The sequence below is a fragment of the Lepidochelys kempii genome, chromosome 6 (assembly GCF_965140265.1).
Source record: "Lepidochelys kempii isolate rLepKem1 chromosome 6, rLepKem1.hap2, whole genome shotgun sequence".
Classification (NCBI taxonomy): Eukaryota; Metazoa; Chordata; order Testudines; family Cheloniidae; genus Lepidochelys; species Lepidochelys kempii.
The window spans coordinates 91,803,105-91,830,606 of NC_133261.1; the positions used below are offsets into that span (position 1 = coordinate 91,803,105).

General features: G+C 48.4%; 1 protein-coding gene across 11 annotated transcripts in view; it reads left to right on the forward strand.

Moving 5' to 3' along the window:
• Window positions 1–27,502, forward strand: part of TTLL5 (tubulin tyrosine ligase like 5) — a 210,249-nt gene that overhangs the window by 155,154 nt on the left and 27,593 nt on the right. For 8 of the 11 annotated variants that reach the window (XR_012159502.1, XM_073349243.1, XM_073349238.1 and 5 more), the window contains 2 exons: window positions 9,293–9,513; window positions 25,942–26,027. The exons of 1 other annotated variant lie outside the window; for it this stretch is intronic. Coding sequence is in view for 9 of the 10 variants with exons in the window: in XM_073349243.1 (XP_073205344.1) it covers window positions 9,293–9,513; window positions 25,942–26,027 (307 nt within the window). In the remaining variant the exon portion in view is untranslated. The remainder of the gene's footprint in view (window positions 1–9,292; window positions 9,514–25,941; window positions 26,028–27,502) is intronic. 2 more of the 11 variants (XM_073349240.1, XM_073349242.1) reach the window with 1 other exon arrangement.

Consider the following 27,502-nt stretch of genomic DNA (forward strand, 5'->3'; position numbering starts at 1 on the left):
GTGGCATGTGTTTGTGCCCACCAAGAGCACATGTGGTTTACCTATACGGGTGTCATTGCTACGTTTGTGTGTCTCCATTCCCCAGAGTCTCATAGCTGTGTTGACATGTGTCTCTGCCTTGTGAAGTTGGTACCAGTGGTCTCTGTTTCAGCTGCAGCTACACCAAGTCCTCTCCCACACACCACAGTACCCATGCACCAAACAATGTAGACTGATAGGAAAAGGACTTCACCACAGTGAAGACCAAACATTACCTGGATTGCTTCATTCCTGGGGAAGTCTCCACTCTTCCTGTGAGGGAATAAGGTTCATCTTTGCCAGGAATATTCTAAGTGCCTTAAATACACAATAGACACAGGTATAGAGCCTGAGTCGAGGTGTGACCTTCTCCCACATCTCCCAGGGCCTGCTACACACCATCATTATCAGTCAGTGCATCTAATGTTTCCTTTAATTGCTAGGCACTCAGCCATTTGGCACAGAGTCATTCCCTTGACACCATTGGAAGAGACAGAGGGGGAGACAATGCTGTCAAGGCAGGAAGAAAATGGAAACGGGATCAAGATCCTTGAGTCCTGTATGATTCCCATGTAATGAATGGCAGTGTTTCAGCAGCTGTGTCTTGAGCAGAATCTCCACACCCTAGATGGAGACTCTGCAGGGGTTTATAAAGCACAAGTTACCCCATTTCTCATGGAGGGCAGGGTTTCCTTCATTTTGATTGGTGGCTGCAACGGCAGTGGGATTCTTCATGTGCTTGGACCTCCATTCAGCACAGATTGTTTGACCCAGGTTAGGTGGGAGCTATTGGTATTTGCTGGGCAGTCTGGAAGAGATGGCCTCAAACACAAGCAAGAACTAAACATGTGGGGCCCCTCCACCCCCATATCAGGGGCATGAATTACAAGTTATGCAGGGTCCCTAGCAAACAGCTTATGGCTCAATTTCCCACCATTCTGGGAGGAAAATCAGAGAGGGAGGCAACTTCTGTCTGTACTGTGTCCTTTCCTTCCCCAAACTCCCCCTCCCCGCTTGCTACCCCTCTGAGCAGGAGCAGAAGGCCCTTCTTTCATCTCTGTCCAAGGGGCTCTGGGTGGGCAGCCGTGGCTGCTGATGAGTGTAGGGTAGCACTGCAAGCCGAGCTGAGCTGTGCCTGTGAGGAGGCTGGAGCTGACCATGGGGGCCTGGCTGAGCCCTCTTCTAATTGCCGACATTGAGCTGATGTTATTTTTGGCCTAGGGCAGAGCCATTACTCAGGAGTTTCTGTTAAAGTGATTCTTTGTTAAGCCTCCACTCCTCGCCCCCGCCCCCCGAGCCGAACAGTTCAGAGCTGCAATATCGAGGCCATTGCCCTGCCACGGGCTCAGGCAGCTCTGAAATTGCCATTAATGAAGAAAGGGATTTGTTTAACACTCAGGGTATGTCTACACTGCAATTAGACACCCACGTCTGGCCCATGCCAGCTGACTAGGGCTGACGCTCCTGAGCTAAGGGGCTGTTTAATTGCTGCATAGAAATTCAGGCTGCAGCCTGAGTTCTGGGACCCTCCCACCTTGCAGGTCCTAGAGCCCGGGCTTCAGCTCAAACCTGAACATCTACAGCGCAATTAAGCAGCCCTGCAAGCCTGAGTCAGCTGGCAGAGGCCAGCTGCAGGTTTTTAATTGCAGTGTAGAATACCCCCAGACTTCCTTGTATTGAAAGCCAGGTCTTAATAGAGAGAGTGTCTCTCGGATACGTCTCCTCCCACTTGTCTTTGCCTGGTGCCAAACAGATCTCCCATCTCAGTCACAATTGCACTGACCTCTCCTGCTTAGTAGCCAGAGCACCCCAACAGACTCACCATCGCCTACCCTACCACCACCTCCCTCTCCTATTCACTGTTGCCTTCCCTGTCCCCGTCATTCACCACTGTTTGGCTCCCCCCACCTACCCTTACAACTCACCCTCCCCCATCCCATTACCTCCTTCCACTCACTTTGGTCCAAGCCCCAGCCCTCACTCCCTTCCATTCACCACTGCCTGGTCACCATCCTACTTATTTTCACTGTGGCCTCCTGCCTTCCCCTTCCACTCACCATTATCTGTGCCTCCCCACTTCCTCTCTACTCACTGCACCTGGGCCCCCACTCACCTGCTCACTATCACTTGGGCCTTACCCATCTCCCACTCATTGTCACCCAGGCCTCCTACCCCCATACCTACTCCATTGTCCAAGCCCCATCCCACTCCACTCGTTGTCTGCCCCCCATCCACTGTCCTGCTTGCTGCACCCAGGTCCTCCTGCTTTTTTCCCAATTCACAATGCCTGGGCCTCACCCCCTTGTAACGATAAAACATCCTTATGCCAATGACACCAATGGCTTGTGTATGGCACCAGTGGCTTGTATTGTATTAGGAATGTATTTAATCACTGTAGTAGCTGGACATAAGGGGAGGAGCCAGGAGCAGGTGACCAGCCCACTCTGCACACAACACAGTTTGGGAACCTCTGGCTTAAAACTTTTCCTTCCATCTTTCTCTCTTTGTCTCTTTCCTTCCCCCATTTGTCACTTCCTTCCTCTTGCTTTCTCCCTCTGTCCTCCCTTGCCATACCTTAGATCTGCACTCACAAAAAGCCCTTTTCTGAGGTGGCATCTCATGCTGATGAGTTTTCCCCCACTTCTTTTCTCAAGCAGTCTGGCGTGGAGGTTGGGAATGAGAAGTGTTTATTGGCATCCTGAGGGTAGGGCCCACAGAAACCATGTGTTCTCGCAGGCAGGGTGCCTGGGGTTGGAGGAGGTCAGTGGGTAGCATCAATGGGTCTTTCACAGCCTTCCTCACCTTGCTGAGGGCTCCCTATGTACTGCACACTCACAGTGCTGGGAGGGCAGCCTCAACACAACCAACTCTTGTTGCTCTGATCCAAGAAAATTCATTGCACAAAGCCAGAAAAATTCTGCATTCATCTGGGAATTGCTCCTGCTTCTCAGAGCACTTAGAACACTGTGTGTAATGTGGGGGAGGGGAGAGAAGACTGACAGGAGAATTTGGAGACTCCATCAGCACAGCCTTGGGGAGTGGTACAGAGGAGAATAAGGCCTTCACCTCAGACCTCTGGGTTTAGAGAAGTGCAGCACACCAGCCTCCAGGTTCCCTGGCTTTGGGTTTATCTCTTCTAATAGGTCCTGAGTTCTTCCCTCAGAACCTTAATCAGGGTTGAGAAGTTTTACTAAATCTAATTTTATTCATTTTCCAGACTGTTCAGTTCCTGCTCCCTGGCGCCCTTTATTCTGTGGTCCCGTCAATAGGATACTGGACTGGGACTCAGGACACCTTATTTCTATTCCTAACTCTGTCAGGTCACTTGGGGACCTTAAGCAAGTTACTTCATTGCTTTATGCATAGGCACTGACTCTGTGGGTGCTCCACGGCTAGAGCACCCATGAGAAAAAAATAGTGGGTGCTCAGCACTCACCAATGATAGCTGTTTGGCGGTGCTGCCGATCAGCTAATCAGGGGTGCTGCCAAACAGCTGTTTGGCGGCTCCGGGAAGCATTTGGGGGAGGGTGGAGAGCAGCAAGTGGCTGGTGGATGGGGGCAGGAAGAGGCTGAGCAAGGGTGGGGCCTTGGGGGAAGGGGCAGAGTGGCGGGGGAGGGGGGGTTTCAGGGTAGAGCGGGGGTGGAGCACCACTGGGGAAAAATAAAAGTTGGTGCCTATGGCTTTGTGCCTCAGTTTCCAATCTGATACTGACACACTTGTGTAAATTGCTCTGAGAGCTGTGGATGAAAAGAGTTATAGTAGTGCTGAGAACTTGATACTGTTAGCAGCAGGAGAAATGAAGCCCAAGTAGAAAAGGCCTAATCATTTGCAGGCAGTATTACACTATCTGTTACTGTGAGTGCTTTGGACCCTGCGTTCTGTGTATCTCCAGGCCACAAAGAAGGCATTTCCATATGATGATGCAATTCCAGTCATGGCTTCAGAATTGCCTTGGTGAGGCAACCCAGCCATTTCCCAGCAGCCTAGGTGCTCATGCCACGGCTTCTCTGGTCACCTCACTGATATGTCGTGTCCTTGAAAGGTGCCTTGCTGTACTGAAAGCAGTTTCTATTTTCCCCTTCTCTATATGATGTCTGGTTTGGATATGTCTGTTTGTCCACAGGCAGTGTGTGAGTGAGTAACAGCAGCACCATTGTGCATGATTCAAGGAAGGGCCTGCTCTCTGTGCTGCTGACAGCCTGATGTGTTGGAAGTGAGCTGTATAAATGGAAGGACAGGAGTGGCATATTTAAAGCCATATGTATATGTGCAAACGGAAGGCATGCTTTGTGCTGTACAAACTCTGAGGAGCGCACAATCTAAGACAAATAGTCAGGGGAAGGGGAATAACAATATAGGCAATTTATATACAAGTCAACTTGATTCACTATAGACAACAAGGCAAAAATGGGTCTTAAAGAACGATTTAAATTTGGAAGAGATAGGTCCTTTTTGGAGGAGCTCAGGGATATTGTACCATTCATAGGGGCCTGCACGGGAGAAGGCACAAGGGTGATTGTGTGAGAATCTGTCAGACAGATGGAGGAGGTTGGGAGCACTGGCAGAGTGAAGGGGACAGAGAGCCAGCATGAAGCTTGACAAGGAAGGGTAAGTAGGGAGGGGAAGAGTTATGTAGAGCTTTGAAGGTGATGACAAGAAGCTTAAATCTGATACTGGAGTGGTTCAAGGAACAGGAGTTACATGATCAAGCCAACAGGAAAGGAAGAAAGTTTATCAGCAGCACCATTTTGTACGGACTGAAGGGAGCGATGAGTGACGTGATCTGATCTGGATGTTGTTACCAGAGATGCCCTTGCCTAGGAAATTAAACAATCAGTGTTTACTTTCTAATTGTTCCCTCTACTGGGAAGTTGCCACTAACCGTCATGGAGGCTTCTTCTCCCCTATGTAGGTTTGTTCTGTTTAGTCTGTATCTATTTTATGTGTATGGGCAGCTACTGGATCTAGAGCTTTATCCTAAACATTGCATATGGGAAATGAGAAATATGTTAAATTAAAACAACCCTAGTTCAGTCATATAGTAAAATGATTCCTATCAATGCAGCCTTGTGTCAGAAAGGGTCAGATAAAACATTTAACAAATGATAATGAGTATTGGGGTCACTCATGGTTACAGTTTCAATCAGTAGTTTAAATAGTTTTCTGATATAAATACTGTGTCCAGTTCATCCCCAGTTGCTAAATAATTCCTCTCTTCCCTTATACCCTTCAGAAAGTTGCATGGTCCCAAGTTAGTCAGCACATAGCTAAGCTAAGGAGATTTAACTTTCCCCATAACTAATTCCTTTTACTCTTTTCTGGATGTCCTCCAATTTGTCAGTGTCTCACTGGGAATGTGGGGCATTCAAAGCAGGTGTGGCTGCACTAGAAAAAAAACCCTCCCCCCCTTTGCTCTGGGATGCAAGGCCTCTCTGAGAGCAGCCTAACCTGCATTGACATTTTTTGCTACCATGTTGCATTAAAGACTATTTAGCTCCCTCCCTCATCTCCTTCATACATTTCTTTTCCCAGTTTTCTCCCTTGGATTATTTTTCTGCAAATGTGTTAACTGCAGTTTTCCAAGGCAAATCCAATTTTTATTTGCTACCTATGGGGTCATATCTTTAGTTTATGTACAGCAGAACCTCAGAGTTACCAACACCAGAGTTACAAACTCACCAGTCAACCACCCACCTCATTTGCAACCGGATGTACTCAATCAGGCAGCAGAGACAAAAAAAAATAAAAGAAGCAAATACTGTACAGTACATTACTGTGTTAAACGTAAACTACTAAAAAAAGGGGAAAGTTTTAAAAAAAGATTTGACAAGGTAAGGAAACTGGTTTTGTGTTTGTTTCACATAAATTAAGATGGTTAAAAGCAGCATTTTTCTTCTGCGTAGTAAAGTTTCAAAGCTGTATTAAGTCAATGTTTGGTTGTAAACTTTTGAAAGAACAACCATAAAGTTTTGTTCAGAGTTATGAACATTTCAGAGCTCTGAACAGCTTCCATTTCCAAGGTGTTAGTAACTCTAAGGTTCTACTGTAAAATAAAATAACTCCACTGAAGTCAGTGATGGTATGTTGATTTATACCACCTGAAGTTCTGCCCCCTGTTTCTAATCTCATTATATTTATGTATATATTTATTTATTTATTTCAGCACACACAATGTGCTGAATACTTTACAAATGTATAATAAAATCCAATTTGTGTCCCAGAAAGCTCATAGTTTAAGAAAACAAACTTCGTGACAAAGGGGTTGGGTAGAAGGAGAAAGCATACAGTCAGTTTATTTTAACATATATCAAGACAGTCCCTCTCCTGAATAGTTTACAAAGTAGGACCCACTGTACTATAATTTGTGAATTCTATTAATGTGCTCTCCTTTTTCTAGATCATTAATGAAGTTCTTACAGCAGATTGGCCCTTATACTGACCACTGTGGTTCCACACTAGACTTCCCTTCCCACAACTCAGTATTTTGCCAATTATCATTACTTTTTGCCCCTTTGTTTGGTCACTCAGCCAGTTTTCTACCATATCCACGCTGATTTGACTGAACTCTGTAAATAGATTTAATAGAAAACTGTAGCAAATGCTTTACAAACATCCAAAACCTCATCACATTATGCACACGTATTTTGTAATTCTGTCCCAAAAGGCAATTATGTTTGTCTGGTGAGCTAATCTTTATAAATCCTCATTTCTGTTTGTTGCTTGTGATTCTGTGATTCTCAGGTTGAGTGATTATTTATTGATTTTACTTGCAGCATTTGTTCTATTATTTTTCTAGGGATAGATGTTGGATATATGGGAGGGTAAGTGGCAGGATCCTTCCTTCTGTTTTTGAAGATCATTAGCATAACTGTTTTAGTTCAAACTTCTGGTACTTCCTCACTTTAATTGTGAGTGGGTACAGGAAGCTTGGTTTCTGCTTGCTGATACCTTACTGTGTGCCTCACCCTGACTGGCAAATTGTACATGACATTTTCTAATTAAAAAGCATTCTTTTTGTGCAGCTATCATTCTGTCTGTACTTTATTTCTGTGTAAAATGAGAAGTGTGATCTACTGGTGTGAGTACAGGACTGAGACTCAGGAACTCCTGAGTTCTGACTCTAGCTCTGAGGGTGGCTCCATCTGTGGCAGGTCACTTGCCCTCTCTGTGGCCCAGAGTGCCCACCTATAAAACGGGGTTAATACTCCAGACCTGTCTGCCAGGAATGTTGTGGGGATTAATTAGCTAATGTTTTTGCAGTGTTTTGAAGATGCAGAGTCCTGTATTGTGCTAAATAGTATGCAGATTTGTGCCCCTTGGCACCTTCCACAGGGGAGGGCATAAGTCTCCTCAGGAGCCAGTCCAACTCTCCAGCATTGTGAGCCCTGTTCTGGATGTTTCCCTTAATAACTGTTGGGTACTGGATGTTTCTGGGCTGTTTATCAGAGTTTCTTCCATGCTACAGTCCTCCCTAGAACTGGACTTTGTGGATCCTGAATGATGAGGGCGCACCTCCATGTGTGTATGTGCTGAAATCTCTTCCCATCCCTTTTTCTGTCTGGCCTTTGTTTGCACAGTAGCTTCTTCTGGTTTCCTGCCCCGCCCCCATAGGGTTCACAGCAGGGCAGCGTGCTTTGTAGCTGGATCCAGAAGCCATGGTCATTGTCAACCCCCAGTCTCTACACCCTGGCTGCGGTGGAAGGCAGCCAGGATCTCAGCACAGTCTGGAGACAGAGGCCTTTCAGAAGTCTGTTGTCCCGAAGCAAAACAGCCTTAACCTTTCCTTAGGCAGGTCTCGGCCGTGCCTCTGATGATCATCCTGTGTTATAAGAATTCCTGTTTGTTCTTCCTCCTGGGTGACTGACCTTCTTGCCTGAGCATGTTTGGGGAGGTGACGTAGACAGTACAGTACAAGAGTTTTGCGAACTCCAGGTGTCAGGATTTTAGTAACAAGGGAAAAGCACTTAAAAAAAAAATTCTTGTGCATGGATGCAGTGAGGAGCGGTCTCTGGGTCAGGGGAGGAAAGCTCAGTGAGTGGGGAGACTCCATCCCTTCCCTGATAATGTGATGGGCTCTCAGCTGTACTGGACTAAGCCAAGAGTGTGGCATTTACTGCCTTCCTCCTGACTTGTCATTTATACAGTTGTACCTGAAGGTAATCCTGCTCAGGAATCCAGGATCAAAATGGAGCTGCAGGACATGGAGAGGTTAACGAGGAGTAGAAAGCTCAGCAGATCTTGTCAGTGAATTGTAGTGGAAAAGGCCTGGTTTGGCTCTCACATTCCCCTTTCTCCCCCCAGGCTCTGCCTGTCAGAAACTCCCTCCCACACGAGTGCCCTGCCATTTGCCAGAGAATTGTGGGGGAGAGGGGCTTTTCCTGTCTTTATGCTGGGACTCAGCCAATCCTCAGATTGTGGCTTTCTCTGGAGCCTGGAGCCCACTCACTGTGCCTCTGTGTGTTCCTCACCAGAGAAAGAAACTCGGGACAAATGCAACCAAGTGCACTGAAGCCCCAACCTTTCCCAGGAGACTGGCTAGTGCTCACCCTTTCCCCTCATCTTTCATAACTGACTTTTCACCAGTAAGCCACATGACTACAGTTCACTGCTCTGAATGGGGATCTAACTAAGCAGCTTTGAGGAAGGATAAGACAGAGTTCCAGGCAGGTTTCAACTTCCTAAAGAGAATTGAGTGCTGCTTTGAATCTCAGCTGAGTTGGTGCAGAGAGCCATTCCGCTCCTCTGCCACCTGTGTCTTTGTTCTTCAGTGCCTGGCAGTACACAAGCTATTTTGCCCCATCTCCCAAACCTTCAGCGTATCTCTCCCTTCATGACTGGGAGCTTTCCTCTCTCCCCAAAGCATCCCCAGAGCCTGAGTCAGGGGGAAAGCCTCTTTAGCAGTTTGCCCTCTTAGTGCCCCTTGCTTCTGTAAGGGTAATTTAGGACTTCCTATTAGCTCAAAGACTAGGAGGAGGTTGGATTTGGGAGTCAGTGTTGTAGCACCGGCTATATTGTGCCACAGTAGCAGAGTTTGTTGGCATTTCTAGAACTAACCCTGACTTTCCAAGGCTGTAGAATTCTTCTATAAAAACTCCTTCATGGAATCAGTCACCGTCAGTTTGTATCTATCTCTGAGACTGTCTCAGGAGCCTTCTAGCTGGGTGGTACCAGGCCGGGACTTTCTCTTCCCAGGCAAGGCTCTTCACCACATGGGTTCTCCTGGTGGAGTTGCAAAGGGAAAATAACCAATCCCTGTATCTTGTTTTCTCCCAGGCTCTCTTTGCCAACCACCCACCACCCAGCTCCAACAATATATCCGTGCCGGCTGATTCCGGTGCCTGCAAGACATCAAGTGCCACTTCCAGCATCCAGAAGGTGACCAGTTTGCACAAAGTGATGCCACCCCAGAGTACATCCTCTCACCTGGTCCCCAAGCCTCCAGCCAACCATAGGCAGGCAGTGGTCAGAAAAGTGGCAGCCCAGAGGATTTCCAAGTAAGTTTTTCCTGTGCCAGAAAAATCTGTGAGGAACACATTGCCAGCAAGTGTCTTTGATACAGATCCTTCGGGGCGTTCTTCCTGAATCTCTGAGACCTTGGAAGAATCTGGCCTCGATACACTGGAGTAGTTGTACCCTAAAATGGAGCTTTACCTCAGAGTGTAAGCAGGGCCATAGCTTCATACAAATATGAGGATATAGGAATTGCCATAGATATTGGAGAAGTGGGCTACCTTGGCCACTAGCCTGTCTCTGACAATGGTGAGTGGCAGGTGCTTCTCGGGGGAACAAGACTGGAGTAGCAAGGTGTGTTGGAGGTGCATGGACAGAGTTGTGCTGGAGAAGCTAGTACGTTTCCTGCCTGCACTATGTCTGTCTTTAGATAGTGCACTAAATTCATCCCCCAGAACTATCCATAATGGACTCATCTGCCTATAGGAGAAGTTTCTTCCTAACCCCATCAGCTAGTGGTTGGTTTGTCCCAAAGCATGAGGGTTTGTATCCCCATATACGCTTTATGTATATTTATGTCATTTCCCATATAAATGTCCAATGCTAAACCCTACTAAGCTTTTGGCCTCCAACCCATCCTGTGGCTGTGATTTCCACAGGTTAGTTATGTGCTGTGTACAAAAAAATAATATCCTTTTATCAGTTTCAAGTTTGTTGCCTTTTCATTTCCTTGAGCATCCCCTTGTTTCAGTGTTATGATAGGGTAATTTTATCTGTACAATTCATTGTTCTATGTCTCTGTATCATGCCCCCTTTCATTTTTCTTCTCTGTAGACAGAAAAGTCTCCACCTTTACAATGTATCCTCATATTGAAGTCTCTCCAGCCCTTATCCTTACCCGTCTTTGGACTTGTTTTAATCTCTAAAACACTGATGGGGGGGAACTACATTCATAACCCCCTCCCCTCAGTTCTGTTTGATTCCTGCCAGATTCTCTGACTCCTCGCAGCCCCTTCCCTATTTAAGAGAGAGGCTTTAATAAAAAATAATCATTTTTCTAAAAGCCCCCCTGCGGAAGTGCTTAGATGCAGAGTAGAGGTGCATTGGCAATGCTGTGGTTGGGGGGCTGAGGGAGCAGGACTGGAATAATAAGGTGTTTTGGAGGAACATGGGAAGAGATGTGCTGGAGAAGCCTTTATATTTCCTGCCTGCAGAATGCCTATCTTTAGACAGTGCACTAAATTCATCCCCCAAAACTATTTAAAAAGAAAACAAGACATTAGCAGGATTGGTTGACTCAGTGAGGGCGGCTGTGATCATGAGGTCTGGCAGGTCTGTGCTGGTGAATTCACCATCCAATTCTCTTTGTGCTGGGGTGGCTCATGTTAGTACAGGTGACAGGCTGTGTCAGTGGGTTTCTTTGCTGGGCAGCAGGGATGTGTATTTGAAGATGCCGGTGTGCTGTGCTCACTTGTTGGCAGAGAGAATGTTTATCCTTGTGAGATGGAATTGTAGCTTCTTGGACAGACTTTACTTCGCTGCATTTTTGTGGTTTCTGCTCTGTGACAGGCAGGAGTGTGGGAAAACCGGAAAAAGCTCAGCACCAAAAATGCACAGAAGGGGGAGGCGGGGGGGGTTGGGGGGGAAGCAGAAGATTCCTGTAAAATTTCAGAAACGTAATCCAAGTATCGAAGGCTGCAAGGAGCCACTCCGGAAATACTTTCTGAGTTGCCTTTTGGACTCCAGGACAAGGCTCCAAACCCATTCTTGCCATTCATGTGATCTCACAATAATATTTTTTCACTTACATGGAAAGAAGCAGTACCCAGCTATTCTTCTAGCATACTGGAAGCTGACCATTTTCAAACCACTGTCCTTCCTACCTAATCTATCCATCCGAATCAGAGAAAAGACCGGAGGTATTGTGTACAAAGCAGGGTGAATGGAGGAAATTCTTCTTCAAAGAATCACAGAGATTAGAGATGAAAAAGATATCTTCCATGCTTCAGTCCATTCTTTCCATTCTCCAGCTCTTCTGTACAGAGCATTCTCTGATGCTATGTTCAGCCTGCTTTTAAATAACTCCGGTAGCAGGAATTCCGTCACTTCGCCTGGGAGACCATACAAGAGTCTAATCAACCTTATTGCTAGGAAATTTCTCCTGATGTGCAGCCTGAATTTCTCCTTGTTTCTTCCTGTTGCTCACAGATACTTCTTCCAGAACAACCCTCTCCCTCCTAAATACAGTACTTGACATCCTTTGAATCCTCTCCTCCACATCTTCAAGGTTCCTAGTTATAGTTATACTTCCTGAGGTTTCTTTAACCTCTCCTCATATAGTAGTCCTACCCACCAAGTCGTCAATGATCTCATTTTACTTATTGGACCCTCTCGTATTTGTCAATGTTACGTCTGTGTTCAGGCAGAATTGTAATATTCCAAAAGTGGTTATATCCGAAAATAGAACTATCACATCCCTAGTCCATGACATGATGCTGTGCCTCTTTACATAAAATACAGTGTATCATTTGCTTTTTGGCTGCCATATGAGATTTCCAGCACATCCCTAATTTGCTATCCACCATCTCCCCTAACTCTGTCTTGGCTACTTTCCAGGCCTCCTTCCTCCCAAGAGATCTCAGCTCTGCCTATTTCTTTTAATGGAATATACTGATTTTCATTCATTGAGGCAAAGTCTCATTTTGATCATTCCAATCCTAATGATTCTGTGATTCATTTTTCCCATTTCTCTAAGACCATTTTATTCTCTGTCTCTGCTGTTTGTAGCTTAATATAATCACATTTTCTTTTCAAAGCTGTTTTTAGAATTCCTTCAGGCTGTGTAGACAATTTTGTCTCCCTGAACCATCTCTTCCTTGCAAGCATTATCATTTCACTCAGCCAGCACATATGGTGTCCAGAAGAGCAGGAGAAGCATGAGAGCGGGAAACCTCAGCTACAAACAAGATAGAGATTCTAAAGATGAACATTACTGACTCATCTAGTCACTCAGGACACAAAAGAAAAAAGTAATGGAACAATCAGAGAAGCAAGGCTTGTCTTTTCTATTTCGGTTCCCTTTTGTTTTCTCAGTCTTCCAGTTTGAGAAAGAGGAAGGGTGTCCTTGTTGTGGATTGTGTCTAAGGCAGACTCCTTGCTAAGGTAATGGAGCAGAAAACTGGGGCCTACATTAAGGTATGGAAAAAGACCGTGGAACTAAAACAAACTGTTTAAAGTGCAGCTCTGTTAGAAATGTGAATCCATAAAATGGTCTCATGGGTACCATGTTTGTCTCTCAATAATTTCCAGATTAAATGTGCTCAGATTACAAATAGAAAGATAGCTTTTCTAACTGCTAGCACCACAAGCTTGTCCCGGATTCCAGGAGTCAAGCTGGGTTCTTTCCACCCTGTACACTATCATCAGTAATGGTGGTTCTGCAGGCCAAAATTATATCTTTTGTTGGGGTCACCCAGGTGTTACCAAGGGCAGAATTTGGAGACAGTGAGATCACACTGTCACTGAAGCAGCATTTATAAACAGTGGGGTCAGGCAGATGTCACTGAGGGCAGCATTTGGTCTGCAGAACCTTCATTACAGATGATGATCCGCAAAGCAGAAATAAATCAGCTTGACTTTCAGAGCCTGAAGTGAGTTGTCATGGTTGGTAGATAGAAAAAAACATTTTTCCACTTAGAATCTCAGAACATTTGGTTTGACTGAGATACAATAAATATGAAATGCTACAATGCTATTTTTAACAGTCGCTATTCAGAGAACTGCTTTTTAAAACCAGAACTGTGACAGCACCAGGTAAAACAGGGCCTTGAAAAGCTGGTGAGCAGAACCATCACTCAAAGAAAAGAACACTGCAGACAAGGGAGAGGAAGTGCCAAGTGGAGAAAAGAAAGTGTACATTCATGGCGCCAGCATGCATAGAGCCTGGGGAGACCCATGGGCAGGTCTTTGGCCAGCTGTTGACTGACAGAACCTGATGGTGATGTCAATCAGTGTAGCACAATCTCTTGTACTGAGCTTTTTTGTTAATGCCATTTCCCAATATTCCCATTCAGGCATCTGCTCTGACTGATTGTTGCCTATAGCCAGTAGTAGTGTGGCTCAGAGGGAATGAAGTTGGTTAGTATGTCAATTTCCCATTCCCAAGAAGAATCCTTCTGCACTATTATTCTTTTATATATTTACTTTGTGTGGCACCAGCATTATCTGTGAAAGGTCCAAGAGTTCTGCACTATCATAACCAACACAGGAACAGGGAGGAGATAATACCTTTCTTCAGGCTTCTGCAAATCCACCTTAGAATTGGGTGGAGTCCTGACTGCAATCTGATATTGGCTATAGCCAGCTGCCTTAGCAAGGGCTGGCCAACCCTGGCATATATGCAGAAAGCAGAGGAGGTGGCTGCAGAGAGAGCTCTGCAAATCGCTTCGGTTCTGGTTTGAACCCTATCCTTCCCATGTTTGTTTATTCCTTGGCAGACATGAAGTGTCTCAAATGTGCTGGGTGTATCTCACACAAAAGCAGAATGCCCACTGTGGAGAGGACAGACAACAACAGAGGAAGCATGCGGCTGTTATTGGGACCCCTTTCACTTTCTGCTACTGCTGCACAGAGACATGCTTGTTGTTTTAGCTCCTGAGTGCCTGGGTTAATCAGGCAGCTTGACCCTTAGACATTTTTTGGCAGCTGTAGCAGTGCATCTGAGAGAAATGCCTTGATTTAACATACTGACACAGCTGGGCTCACTAGGCCTACAGCTCTTAGCCCCTGGCCAGCCTCACATCATACACACAGACACACATGCAGAGACACCCTATCCAAGAACAACAAAGAGGAACAAGTCTTACTGGCACTGGCTTTTCACATCTGGTGCTGTCCTCTGGTCGAACCTCAGTTTTTGTATTACGTGAATTTGTTGGGATCAATTCTGTATCCCTAACCCCATATAGTTTCCCAGGAATAAGTTGTAACAATAAAGAGGGTCAACATTTAGATCCCCTGTACCCTGTAGAAGAGCAGCTCCCTCCAAATCTGCAGACTGTGCCGGACAGCTTAGAAGAAAGTGGTGTTATGTCAAAGTGAAGGATGTCAGCTCCCATTCCAAGGCAGTCATCAGGCTAAAAGAGAATCAAGGCACTGATGAGAATTTATGCAAGGATGAGAATGGAGAAAAAGCAGTTTTGGGGACATTAAAGAGGAAGAAATAACAGAACTTAGTGAGAGATGGACTGTTGGGGAGAAGAACCAAAGTTGACAGACATTGAGGCCTGGAGGACAGTGAAGTTGTCAGGCAGCCCAGGGATGGAGAAGAGAGGAATTGGAAGGAAAGATAATCAGCTCAGTTTGGGAAGTATGAACTGGCAACGGGACTTCTAAGAGGACACAAGAGAATTTGAGATGTGAGAATAAATAGATGGCAAGGGATTGGGGCAAAGATGTAGATCTGGGAATCGTCTGCATAGAGGTGATATTTGAAACTGCAGGAGTAGATGAGTTTACAGAGAGAAAGAGTACGTTGAAAAAGAAGATGGCGGGCAGGTGTGTGGGATGCCACCAGAGAGAGAGAGAGTTCTGCTTAAATGCAGTTATGGGTAGAAGCATGATACTGCCGCCCTCGGCTCCTCACGTGTCTTAGTGTCACACCTGCTGACTTTACTGACACAACATGTTTTTATCTATTAGTCCTGCAAACTTCACACAGCTACAGTGAGTGAGCTGGATTCGACTCTAAATCATGCAGCACTGACAGAGTCGGCAGCTAAATTCCGAGTGCAGAATCCTTATGTAAGAGGCAGAAAGAGAGCAGCTGGACTCTCAGGTCCTGGCTGAAGTTTGCAGCATTGGCAGTAAGAAACCATGAGCACAGTGGATCCAGAACTGTCCCTGAAAAACAATAAACATGGAATCCAGCATGTCATTTGACAATCGCATTTCAGACTATGACTGAGCTAAGGCAAAGGTTGTTCTATGCGAATGTCATATCAGACCCCTCTCCCCAGGATCCCAATTTACTCCATGCAACCCAGCTGAGAAAAATACAGGTGCCCCTGCCTGGCCATACAGCTGTCAGGAGCACCTTACAGGCAACTTGCTGACTGAAATCTGAAGGCAAAAGGTGTCAGTCAACAGTTCAGAAGTTGCTCACATGTGTCTGAGTCTGTTAGTCATCAGCACATCACATGGGGATTGGAGACTACTATTCTTATCACTGAGGAGAGCTGGGAGTTATTCTGAACTTGTGCAACAGGGGGGAGTCAGGGGAAGAGGAGGAAGAATTGTTGAAGGCACTGGAGTACTGAGCAGGGGAATCTGGAGAGATCAGAATAGAAAGACAGGAGGGCCATGAAGTAGTCAGAAAGGATAGAGACAGAGAGCTAGGAGGGGGAGTCAGGAGGGATCAGGGAGAGGAGGCAGAGCAGTGAGAAGGGAATAGATTCATAGATTTTAAGGCCAGAATGGACCATTATGATCATCTAGTTTGACCGAGAGTCCTCTGTGAGTGAATCCATTTTCAAGTAGGAGAAAGTGCTAATCTCACTATGAGAGTGATACTTCCCTGATAAAGGAAGCACAGTTGAACCGCACAAAGCCCAAGGAGAATTTATTCTCTTTGTGCCTCAAACTTTTGTACTAACTGTAGATTGGCCTGCAGAGGCATCTGCTTTATGAAGTGAGGGAGGATTGGATTCTTCTTGTGTGTGGATCTCAGCTTACAGCTCAGTGACTCTGTGTGCTTCTCCAGTTGGGGTCAGTGTGTGAGATCCTAAGCTTAGCTTTGAACACAGTCCCCTCTGCAACGTCTCTCCCTGTGTGCAGTAGTGTCCTACCAAATGGCTTAACAAAGATGTTCTTCTTCGAGTGCTTGTTCACATTGATTCCAATCAGGTGTGCATGCGCTGTGTGCTCAGTCTTCGGAAACTTTTCCCTTAGCAGCTCCCGAGTCAGGTTGGCTAGGGAGCCCTCTGGAGTGGCACCTTCACGGCGCTCAATATATGACCCTGCCGACCCGAACCCGCTTCAGTTCCTTCTTACCATCTGTGGCAGCTTTGGAACTGCGTGCACTTGCTTGCAAGTGCTCCCTTAGCCAAGTGCAGGGGTAGACAACCTATGGCACGCATGCCAAAGGCGGCACGCAACCTGATTTTCAGGGGCACTCATGCTGCCCGGGTCCTGGCCACCGGTCCTGGGGGCTCCTCTGCTGGCCTGGGGTACTGGCTGCCGGCCCACTGCCAGTTGGGGTTCTGGCCGCCAGCCCCGTTCAGCCCGCTGCCGGCCCCAGGTCCCAGCCACCGGTCCCAGGGGCTCCGCTGCTGGCCCGGGGTACTGGCCGCCAGCCCCCTGCCCACCGGGGTTCCATCCGCCGGCCCCGCTCAGCCCTCTGCTAGCCACCGGTCCATGGGGCTCTGCTGCCAGCCTGGGGTCCCAGCTGCTGGCCAAGGGCTCTACAGCTGCCCCCAGCCTGAGCAGTGAGGGGTGCAGACAGGGGCAAGGGGGAACACAGCTCAACACCCCCACCTTAAAAATTGTTCCAGCGCCACTGTGCTGGGATATTTTTAAGTCCTGATTTGCTGCTTACATCACTATGGCGGCACGTGGAACAGCGCCCTGCGTTTGACGCTGAGATTAGAATGTACATGCAAGAACTGGAATCAGAATTTTCTGACAGATTTCAAGATTTGCAATATAGTCAGTATAGGTCAGGGCAGGCAAACTTTTTGGCCTGAGAGCCGCACTGGGTTTCCAAATTTGTATGGAGGGCCGGTTAGGGGAGGCTGTCTCCCCACAAACAGCCAGGCGTGGTCCAGCCCCTGCCTCCTATCCGACCCTCCCCCCAACCCCCGCTTCTCACCCCCTGATGGCTCCCCCGGGACTCCTGCCCCATCCACCACCCCCTGCTGCCTATCCCCTGACCACCCCTGGACTTCCCACCCCTGACTGCCCACTGCTGCCCCATCCAACCCCCCCTCTCATTCCTGACTTGCCCCCTGGAACCACTGCCCCATCCAACCACCCCTTCTCTCTGTCCCCTGACCGCCCCCAGAACCCCTGCCCCCCCAGGACACCTGCCCCATCCAACCCCCCTGTTCCTCACCCTCTGACTGATCTGACCCCTATCCACAGTCCCGCCCCCTGACCGCCACCCCCAACTCCCCTGCACTCTATCCAACCCGCCCTGCTCCCTTACCACGCTGCCTGGAGCACCAGTGGCTGGCGGCACTACAGCTGCACTGGCCAGAGCACTGGGTCAGGCCGCGGCTCTGCAACTGCGTTTCCCGGCCGCCCAGAGCATTGCCCCGGCAGCACGGCAGGCTGAGGCTGTGTGGGAAGGGAGACAGTGGGGGGAGGGGTCGGGGGTGAGCCTCCCAGGCCAAGAGCTATGGGGCTGGGCAGGAGGGTCCCGTGGGCCTGATGGGGCCAGCAGGCCATAGTTTGCCCACCTCTGGTATAGGTAGTAGTAGTGATTGGTGACTGGGATCGTTTGTATCCCATCACCCCACCTGGGGCTGCAAGGCATGTTGCAAGCCCAGGGGTTTAAGTCTTACGGTGTTTGAAGGCTATGTCCAATAGTGACCCCGACCACTCGTGCCTTAGGTGCTTAAGGGAGGCATATCACTCAGAGCACTGTAAGATTTGTAGCCTTTCAAGCCTAGATGATTTCAAGCCTAGAAACAAGAAAGTGCGGGACTTCCGTTTACAACAACTATTGATGGAAGCCGCACTCCGTCTGCGGCACCGGACCGCCCAGCGCCGGGCCCGAGTTCGTTGGTGCAGAGCGCCCTGGCATCGGACTGCGACTTGGTGCCGAGGAAGGACTCCGGTGCCGAGGGTCACGCCAGAAATCCCCGGCACTGCAGCAAGGAGCAGTGCCCTGGCACCGCTCCATGTCTCTGGGGCCACACAAGCCACATAAGAAGACAGACAGAGGGCGCTCTCCTCAGAGGGCTGCGAGATCATCAGGAGATGCTCTGGTGCTCCAAAGGAAAGACTTGGCCACCAAGCAGCAGGAGCTCATGCCATCAACTCCGGCAACCCAGGTATCATGGAGTCCGGCACTTAGGGACTCTCCTGCGGGGCAGTGCCTGGTGGAGATGTTGGAGCCACCCTCCACCCCGGACACTTTTGGGGCTGCTAAGGACCTCATTGAAATTACAGCGCCTCAGCCCTCGACCATCAGAGAGAAGCCTCCGGCACCACCTAGACCGGTACCGTCTAGAGGTAAGCCTGCGATGATGTGGCGCTTCTTGTCCCCGGATCAGCACCGTTCCTGATCCGCATCCCCACACCACTCCCCAGCACCACCCATCGTACAAGTTCGCACAGCACTGGGAGAGAGAAGATCTACGTCTTTGACACCGAGGGGTCAGCACCGATCTAGGACACTCTCAGAGGATCAGCACCATGCCATGGCACTGGGGCGCAGCACCCATTCCCCGGCACTGTACATGCGGCACCAGTCTCAGTTGAGGGACAGCCGGTACCCATCCTTGACACAGTCATCGTGACACCGATCCCCAACCTTCTTCACGGCACTGGCCACCGGCACTGGAGTAGTCAGCACCACCTTGGTCATCGCCCTCGGGTTCCTCGGACTCCAAGGCCAAATTGTTTTATTCAAGGCACAGAAAGCATAGGTCCGGGAGGCGCCAGAGAGACATCAAAACAGCATGGTAGCTGCAGTGGCCACCCCCCAAACAATGGCCGTTCTGAACCCCCTGGGCTTACCACGAGACCCAGGGTACCCCTTCGAGGGCTTCCAGGTCAGTGGCCTCGGGACATCACCCCTCCCACTCACTGAGGAATAGACCTGCCCCTCGGGCAACGGAAGTGGCCCTCACCAGATTGCCCCCTCAAACTGCAGAGCAGTCGGGGGATGCAGCTCCAGTGCCACCTGCAGCCCAGGACACTCCCGACTCAGCTGGACCAACAGGGGAAACTAGCACAGCCCAGGAATAACCAGGGCAGCTTGCGGGGCCACGAGGACCCTGTACCCCAGTTGCCTCCTCATCATCATCGCCTGATAAGGGGTGGCAGGAGCATCAGCCTCAGGTCCTCCATTCATTGACCACAGGGCTCACCAGGACTTACTCCACTGCATAGCCTGTTATATGGGTCTATAGGCAGAGGATGCAACCGAATCGGAGGACCCAATGGGGGACATCCGGAGGGTCCTTCCAGAGTGGCACTTCAATAATTAAAACAATTCAGAATAACAAGACCCTGTGGCAGACTCCAGACTCCATTCTGCCCACTGCCAGGGGTGTGGAGAGAAAATACTTTGTCCCCTCCAAGGGATACGAGTTTTTATTCTCTCACCTACATCCCTGCTCCCTGGTGGTCTTGGCAGTGAATGAAAGAGAGTACCAGGGGCAACAGGCACCAGCCCCCCAGCCTAAGGAGGCCAAACGTATGGACCTCTTTGGCAGGAAAGTGCATGCTGCTGGGGGTCTACAGCTGAGGATAACCAACAAGCAGTCTATCCTCAGTAGGTATAACTTAAACTCTTGGGACGCTATGTCCAAATACAAAGAGATGCTCCCTGTGAAGTCAAGAGCGGAGTTCTCAGCTCTGGTTGAGGAGGGGAAGGTGGTGGCCAGGACATCCCTTCAGGCCTCCCTTGATGTGGCCAACTCGGCAGCCGACTCAGCAGCACGAACCATCTCCTCAGGGGTGGTCATGAGGAGAACCTCCTGGCTCCAGGCTTCGGGTCTTCCCCGAGAGGTCCAACTGACTCTACAGGACCTTCCCTTTGAGGGCGCAGGGCTGTTTTCAGACCAGACAGACTCGAGACTCCATAGCCTCAAAGATTCAAGGGCAACAATGAAGTCTCTGGGGATGCATACGCCTGCTACCCAGAGAGAACTTTTCAAGCCTCTACCCCAGCAGCAGCAGAGGCAATATCAACCCCACCCAAGGCAGGACCCTTACTGCCGTAGGGGCAAGAACTATAGGCGTAGGCTGTCTAATCGGTCATCAAGCCAGGGCCAGGGCCGGACTAAGCCACTGTCAGGATCCAAACAAGGGGACGCCTGAGGATGGCATGCCAGACTCCATAACGGATCCTTCCTCCCTGCTTTCTGAACCATCTATCCCACTTCTACCGTGCGTCTTACCTTATAACATCGGACCTTTGGGTCCTTTGCACAGTAGAGGTGGGATATTCTCTCCAATTCTGCTCCTCTCCTCCCTCCCACCCCCCTTCCCTGTCCCTCTTCAGGAAACCTTCTCATGAGCAACTCCTTGTACAGGAGGTGCAATCACTCCTTGCCTTAGAGGCAGTGGAGGAGGTTCCTCAGGAGCTATGGGGCAAGGGGTTCTACTCCTGTTACTTCCTAATCCCCAAACCAAAGGGAGCAGGGGTCTCAGACCCATCTAAGACCTGCGAGGACTCAACCAGTTTATAGTAAAGTTGAAGCCACATGGTCTCCCTGAGCTTGATAATTCCTTTACTGTATCTGGTGGACTGGTATGCTGCCCTCGACATGAAAGATGTGTACTTCCACATAGCCATTTGTCTAGCCCATAGACATTTCCTGAGGTTTGTGGCTGATCACAAGCACTACCAGTTCATGGTGCTCCCGTTTGGTTTATCAACAGCCCACTGAGCGTTCACCAAGTGCTTGTCAGTGGTCACAGCCTTTCTCCGCAAGAGGCAGATACAGGTGTATCCCTACCTCGACGATTGGCTGCTGCGGGGATGTTCCAGGAAGCCGGTGGAGTCCCAAGTCTGGTTAGTCACAAATACTGGGTCTCCTCCTCAATGTGGACAAGTCGACGCTGTCACCAACCCAAAGAATAGAATTAATTGGGGCAGTGCTAGACACGATTCATGCGAGAGTGATACTATCGGGGTCCAGATTCCAAGCACTAACAGGAATCATTCAGACTCTCAAGTTTCAGAGTAGCAGCCGTGTTAGTCTGTATCTGCAAAAAGAAAAGGAGGACTTGTGGCACCTTAGAGACTAACAAATTTATTTGAGCATAAGCTTTCGTGAGCTACAACTCACTTCATCGGATGCATGCAGTGGAAAATACAGTGGGGAGATTTGTATACACAGAGAACATGAAACATTGGGTGTTACCATATACACTGTAACAAGAGTGATCAGGTAAGGTGAGCTATTATCAGCAGGAGAGTGGGGGAGGGGGAAAAACCTTTTTGTAGTGATAATCAAGGTGGGCCATTTCCAGCAGTTGACAAGAACATTTGAGGAACAGTGTGTGTCGGGGGAAATAAACATGAGGAAATAGTTTTACTTTGTGTAATGACCCATCCACTCCCAGCCTTTATTTAAGCCTAAGTTAATTGTATCCAGTTTGCAAATTAATTCCAATTCAGCAGTCTCTCGTTGGAGTCTGTTTTTGAAGTTTTTTTTGTTGAAGAATTGCCACTTTTAGGTCTGTGATCGAGTGACCAAAGAGATTGAAGTGTTCTCCGACTGGTTTTTCCATGTTATAATTCTTGACGTCTGATTTGTGTCCATTTATTCGTTTACGTAGAGACTGTCCAGTTTGGTCAATGTACATGGCAGAGGGGCATTGCTGGCACACGATGGCATATATCACATTGGTAGATGTGCAGGTGAAGGAGCCTCTGATAGTGTGGCTTATGTGATTAGGCCCTGTGATGGTGTCCCCTGAATAGATATGTGGACACAGTTGGCAACAGGCTTTGTTGCAAGGATAGGTTCCTGGGTTAGTGGTTTTGGTGTGTGGTTGCTGGTGAGTATTTGCTTCAGGTTGGGGGGCTGTCTGTAAGCAAGGACTGGCCTGTCTCCCAAGATCTGTGAGAGTGTTGGGTCATCCTTCAGGATAGGTTGTAGATCCTTGATGATGCGTTGGAGAGGTTTTAGTTGGGGGCTGAAGGTGATGGCTAGTGGCATTCTGTTATTTTCTTTATTGGGCCTGTCCTATAGTAGGTAACTTCTGGGTACTCTTCTGGCTCTGTCAATCTGTTTCTTCACTTCAGCAGGTGGGTATTGTAGTTGTAAGAACCCTTGATAGAGATCTTGTAGGTGTTTGTCTCTGTCTGAGGAATTGGAGCAAATGTGGTTCTATCATAGAGCTTGGCTGTAGACAATGGATCGTGTGGTGTGGTCTGGATGAAAGCTGGAGGCATGTAGGTAGGCATAGCGGTCAGTAGGTTTCCAGTATAGGGTGGTGGTTATGTGACCATCGCTTACTGAAAACACCATCCTAGCCACTATGGATGTAGAAGCCCTCTACATCAATATTCCACACAAAGATGGACTCCAAGCTTTCAGGAACACTATCCCCGATAATGTCACGGCAAACCTGGTGGCTGAATTTTGTGACTTTGTCCTCACCCATAACTATTTCACATTTGGGGACAATGTATACCTTCAAATCAGAGGCACTGCTACGGGTACCCGCATGGCCCCACAGTATGCCAACATTTTTATGGCTGACTTAGAACAATGCTTCCTCGGCTCTCGTCCCCTAATGCCCCTACTCTACTTGCACTACACGAAAGCTCATGCTCAAATAAATTGGTTAGTCTCTAAGGTGCCACAAGTACTCCTTTTCTTTTTGCAAAGACAGATTAACACGGCTGTTACTCTGAAACCTGTCATTGATGACATCTTCATCATCTGGACCCATGGAAAAGAAGCCCTTGAGGAATTCCACCATGATTTCAACAATTTCCATCCTACCATCAACCTCAGCCTGGACCAGTCCACACAAGAGATCCACTTCCTGGACACTATGGTGCTAATAAGCGATGGTCACATAAACACCACCCTATACCGGAAACCTACTGACCACTATGCCTACCTACATGCCTCCAGCTTTCATCCAGACCACACCACACAATCCATTGTCTACAGCCAAGCTTTACGATACAACCGCATTTGCTCCAACCCCTCAGACAGAGACCTGGGTTGGGGGGCCTACCTTGGAGATCTACAGACTCAGGGCAGGTGGTTGCAGTCCGAGATCCTGCTCCACATCAATATAAAGGCGCTCAGAGCAGTGAGTCTAGCCTGCCAGACCTTCAAGGACAGACTTCAAGATCAGTGGGTGGGGGTGTTGAACAACAATACCACCACCATGTTTTACATAAACAAAGAGGGTGGAGCCCACTCCTCCCCCCTCTGTCACGAAGCTCTCCAGCTTTGGGATTTCTGTGTAGCCCACTCAGGATGCCTCCAGGTGAATAATCTCCCAGGCCTGCAGAACGAGATGGCAGATCGTCTCAGCAGGTCATTTCTCAACCACGAGTGGTCAGTCCATCCAGACGTCTTATATTCCATCTTCCAAAGGTGCGGCTTTCCCCAGGTGGACTTGTTCACCACTAGGACTTGTTCTGCTCCTTCCAGAAACACAGTCCGGGCTCCATCCCAGATGCATTCCTGCTACCTTTGGAGGACCACCTCATGTACGCCTTCCCGCTTTTTCACAAGGTGCTGCTCAAAATCCTCAGAGACAGAGTAGACGTGATCATGCTGGCCCCAATGTGGCCATGACAACATTGGTACTCCATGCTTCTGGAGATGTTGGTGGACATCCCAATAGCACTGCCACTTTACCCAGATCTGAACACACGGGACCATGGTTGCCTCCTTCACCCAGACCTCCAATCCCTTCATCTCATGGCTTGGAAGCTTCATGGTTAAATCCAACAGAGCTCCAATGCTCGGATTTGGTGAAGGAAGTGTTGCTTGATAGCGGGAAACCTTCTACTAGGGCCACTTACCAAGCTAAGTGGAAAAGGTTCTCATGCTGATGTGAGCAGTGTCACACATCTCCACTTCAGACATCTATACCACTCATCCTGGAAAACCTACTACATCTGAAACAGCAAGGATTGGCAGGATCATCCATCAGGGTACACTTTGCGGCCTCTTGGCATTTCACCCGGGAGAATTGGGGTGCTCTGTATTCGCCAACTCCATGGTGGGCCATTTCCTAAAGGGTTTGGAAAGACTATACCCACACTTTTGACCACCTGTACTAGCTTGATCTCAATCTGGTCCTCTCCAGACTAATGGGAGCCCCGTTTGAACCACTGGCTGTAGGCTTCCTTCTGTATCTCTCGTGGAAGGTAGTGTTCCTGGTTGCTATCACTTCAGCCAGGAGAGTGTGAGAGTTAAAAGCACTGACCTTCAACACCCCCACAACCCCCCACCCCCAGTTTTCCATAAGGACAAGGTACAGCTCAGGCCTCACCCAGCCTTTCTGCCCAAGGTGGTATCTCAATTCCACATTGGACAGGACGTTTTTCTACCAGTCTTCTATCCTAAGCTGCATGCCAATGCGCGGGAGTGGAGACTTCATTCGCTAGACGTCCAGAGAGTGCTAGCGTTCTACACTGGGCGCACTAAACCTTTCAGGAAATTGAACCAACTGTTCATAGCGGTGGCAGGTCGGATGAAAGGGCTTCCGGTCTTCTCACAGCGCATTTCATCATGGATCATGGACTGCATCCATACTTTCTACGACCTCGCCAAGGTTCCAGCTCCGCCTATTACAGCGTACTTGATGCTGGCTCAAGCCTCATCTGCTGCTTTCCTGGCCCAGGTGCCCATCCAGGAGATCTGCAGAACGGAGACCTGGTCATCTGTGCACACGTTTACTACCCACTATGCCATCACACAACATGCCAGAGAGGATGCAGCTTTTGGCAGGGCAGTTCTCCAATGAGTGGTTCCTTAACTCTGACCCCACCTCCAGGGAGAGCTTGGGAGTCACCTGATTGGAATGGACATGAACAAACGCTCGAAGAAGAAAAAACAGTTACTTACCTTCTTGTAACTGTTGTTCTTCGATATGTGTTGTTCACGTCCATTCCAATACCCTCCCTCCTTCCCCTCTGTTGGAGTAGGCGGCAAGAAGGAACTGAAAGGGGGGTCAGGTCGGCAGGATCATATATTGAGTGCCATGAAGACGCCACTCCAGGGGGCTCCCTAGCCGACCTGACGGGAGCTGCTAAGGGAAAAGTTTCCGATGACTGTGCACATGGTGCACGCACACCTAATTGGAATGGACATGAACAACACATCTCAAAGAGCAACAATTACAAGGTGAGTAACTGTTTTTTCTTTTCTGCTTCAGAGCACTGAGTAGTATGGACGCCATGGTACTGTTAAGTGTGTTTTGTGACTTGGCAGCTCAGAACCAAATGCTTTTTCCTTCACTTCCCATCTACTTCTACTTCTCTCAGAGCCAGGCACAGGGGCACTCAGGACAAAAAGCTGCATATAGAAGGAGTGGCTCTTGAAAGTGCCTGTGGGCTCACTTATCTCCCTTCTGCCTTTTTGGAGCTTCCTGCTGGCATTGCACATTTCTTCCCACATTCAGGTCGTGTTTTGTGGCTCCCATCTCTGAGCCCCAGTGGCCTATATGACTTAGTGTCTCTCAAGGCAGCTAAACCTTTGCACTGGCCTGGCCTTTCCATGCTGATCTCGTTCTAATTCAGTGATTTTATTTGCCAGGGTAACTTCTATAGAAGGGCAGCTGAATGGATTTCAGAACAGCCTTAGCAGTGCAGCATCCTGTGAGCCAGGCACAAAATCCACAGGTGAGTACAGGTCCCACAGACAAGGAGAGACGGGTAAAGGAATGTAATGATGGAGTGTGTTGATCTCCAGCAGTTGGCAGGGAAGAGGCCGACCCTCTGGCTAGAGAAAAAGACACAGTTGCTTACCCTGAGTGCAGTGGTTTGCAAGTAGCAGCCCTGGGGCCATCTGAGGGTGGAATTCATTCCTCCTGGGACACTGTAAAAAGGACTTACCGAGGGAGAGCTGGGGCTGAGTCTGGCAAGGAGAGTTGGAGATGAAGGATCCCTAGAAGCAGAGTTGAAGGGAGAGCTTGGCTAAAATGAGCCACCTTTGCTTTTAGCTTTGGCTGAGGCACATTCTGCTGTTTCTGTTTAGCCTTTAAAAGGCCAAGGCATTTTTTACTTTTACTTTTCTGTCTTGCAATAAAGCCTCTCTGTCCAGAAAGGGTTACTTTAGGGATGTCCTATGGATTTGTCTTCTCTAATTTTCTTACTTCTCTGGTTCATGACTGCTTAATTCAAAGAGGTTTCTCTGGGACTGGTGTTGAGGGAACAAGAATCTGATCTTTTTCCACTGCTTCAAAAGTGTCTGCAGAACAGATATGTTGTTGGTTTAGATGAACCAAAACGGTATATGATATTATTGCCAGGGCCCTGTGTATTCTGTGATGCTGCAGCCATGGAATTTGTAGCAGAATTGAGCTCCAGAATCTGAGCTTTAATTTTTAAAGAATTATATTTTTAGCCCTTATGGTTGCTGAGAAAACCATGAGAACATGACATGAGTGTCTCTGATGCAGTGATTTCTGCCTGAGTCTGCACAGCCTGAAACAATAGCTCAAAAAGAAGTGACCTGCCCCATTCATCTCCAGTGGGGAGGTTAGCTCTAAAATTTAAAGATGACATTTCCAATATTAACATTAACAATTTCATTGCTGATCCTTCAGAATAGCTAATGTAAATTCTTGTGCAATTCCAAACTGCCTCCCACGCTTTACCACCTGCAAAGCCTCCGGCTTTCCTACCAGCAGTTTTTACAATAGTTAACAGAAAAATCTGCATCCCACTCAGCCCTGATAGTGTGGGTGTGGACAGTGTAAAATGAGATTCAATATGAATAAATAACACAATTTCACTATTTTCATGTATATGTAGTTGCTGCAGAATTTCTAGTTTGCACAACTCAAGACCTGTTTGCTGCAGAATTTTGGGGCCATGATATACATAGGTCTACAGATTAAAAGCCCAGTCCTCAGGATCTGACCCAAAGACACTGATTCTAGTCCTGGAGCACGCAATGGGAAAAAATAGTGGGTGCTTAGCACCCACTAGCCACAGCTGTTTGGGCAGCTGCCACCAATCAGCTGTTCAAGCGGCTGAGGGAGGCACTTGTGGGAGGGTGGAAAGCAGTGAGCAGTGGGCAAGCAGGGCCTTGGGGGAGGGTTGGAGTGAGGGAGGGAAGAGGCAGAGCGAGGGCGGGGCCTCGGGGAGGGGTG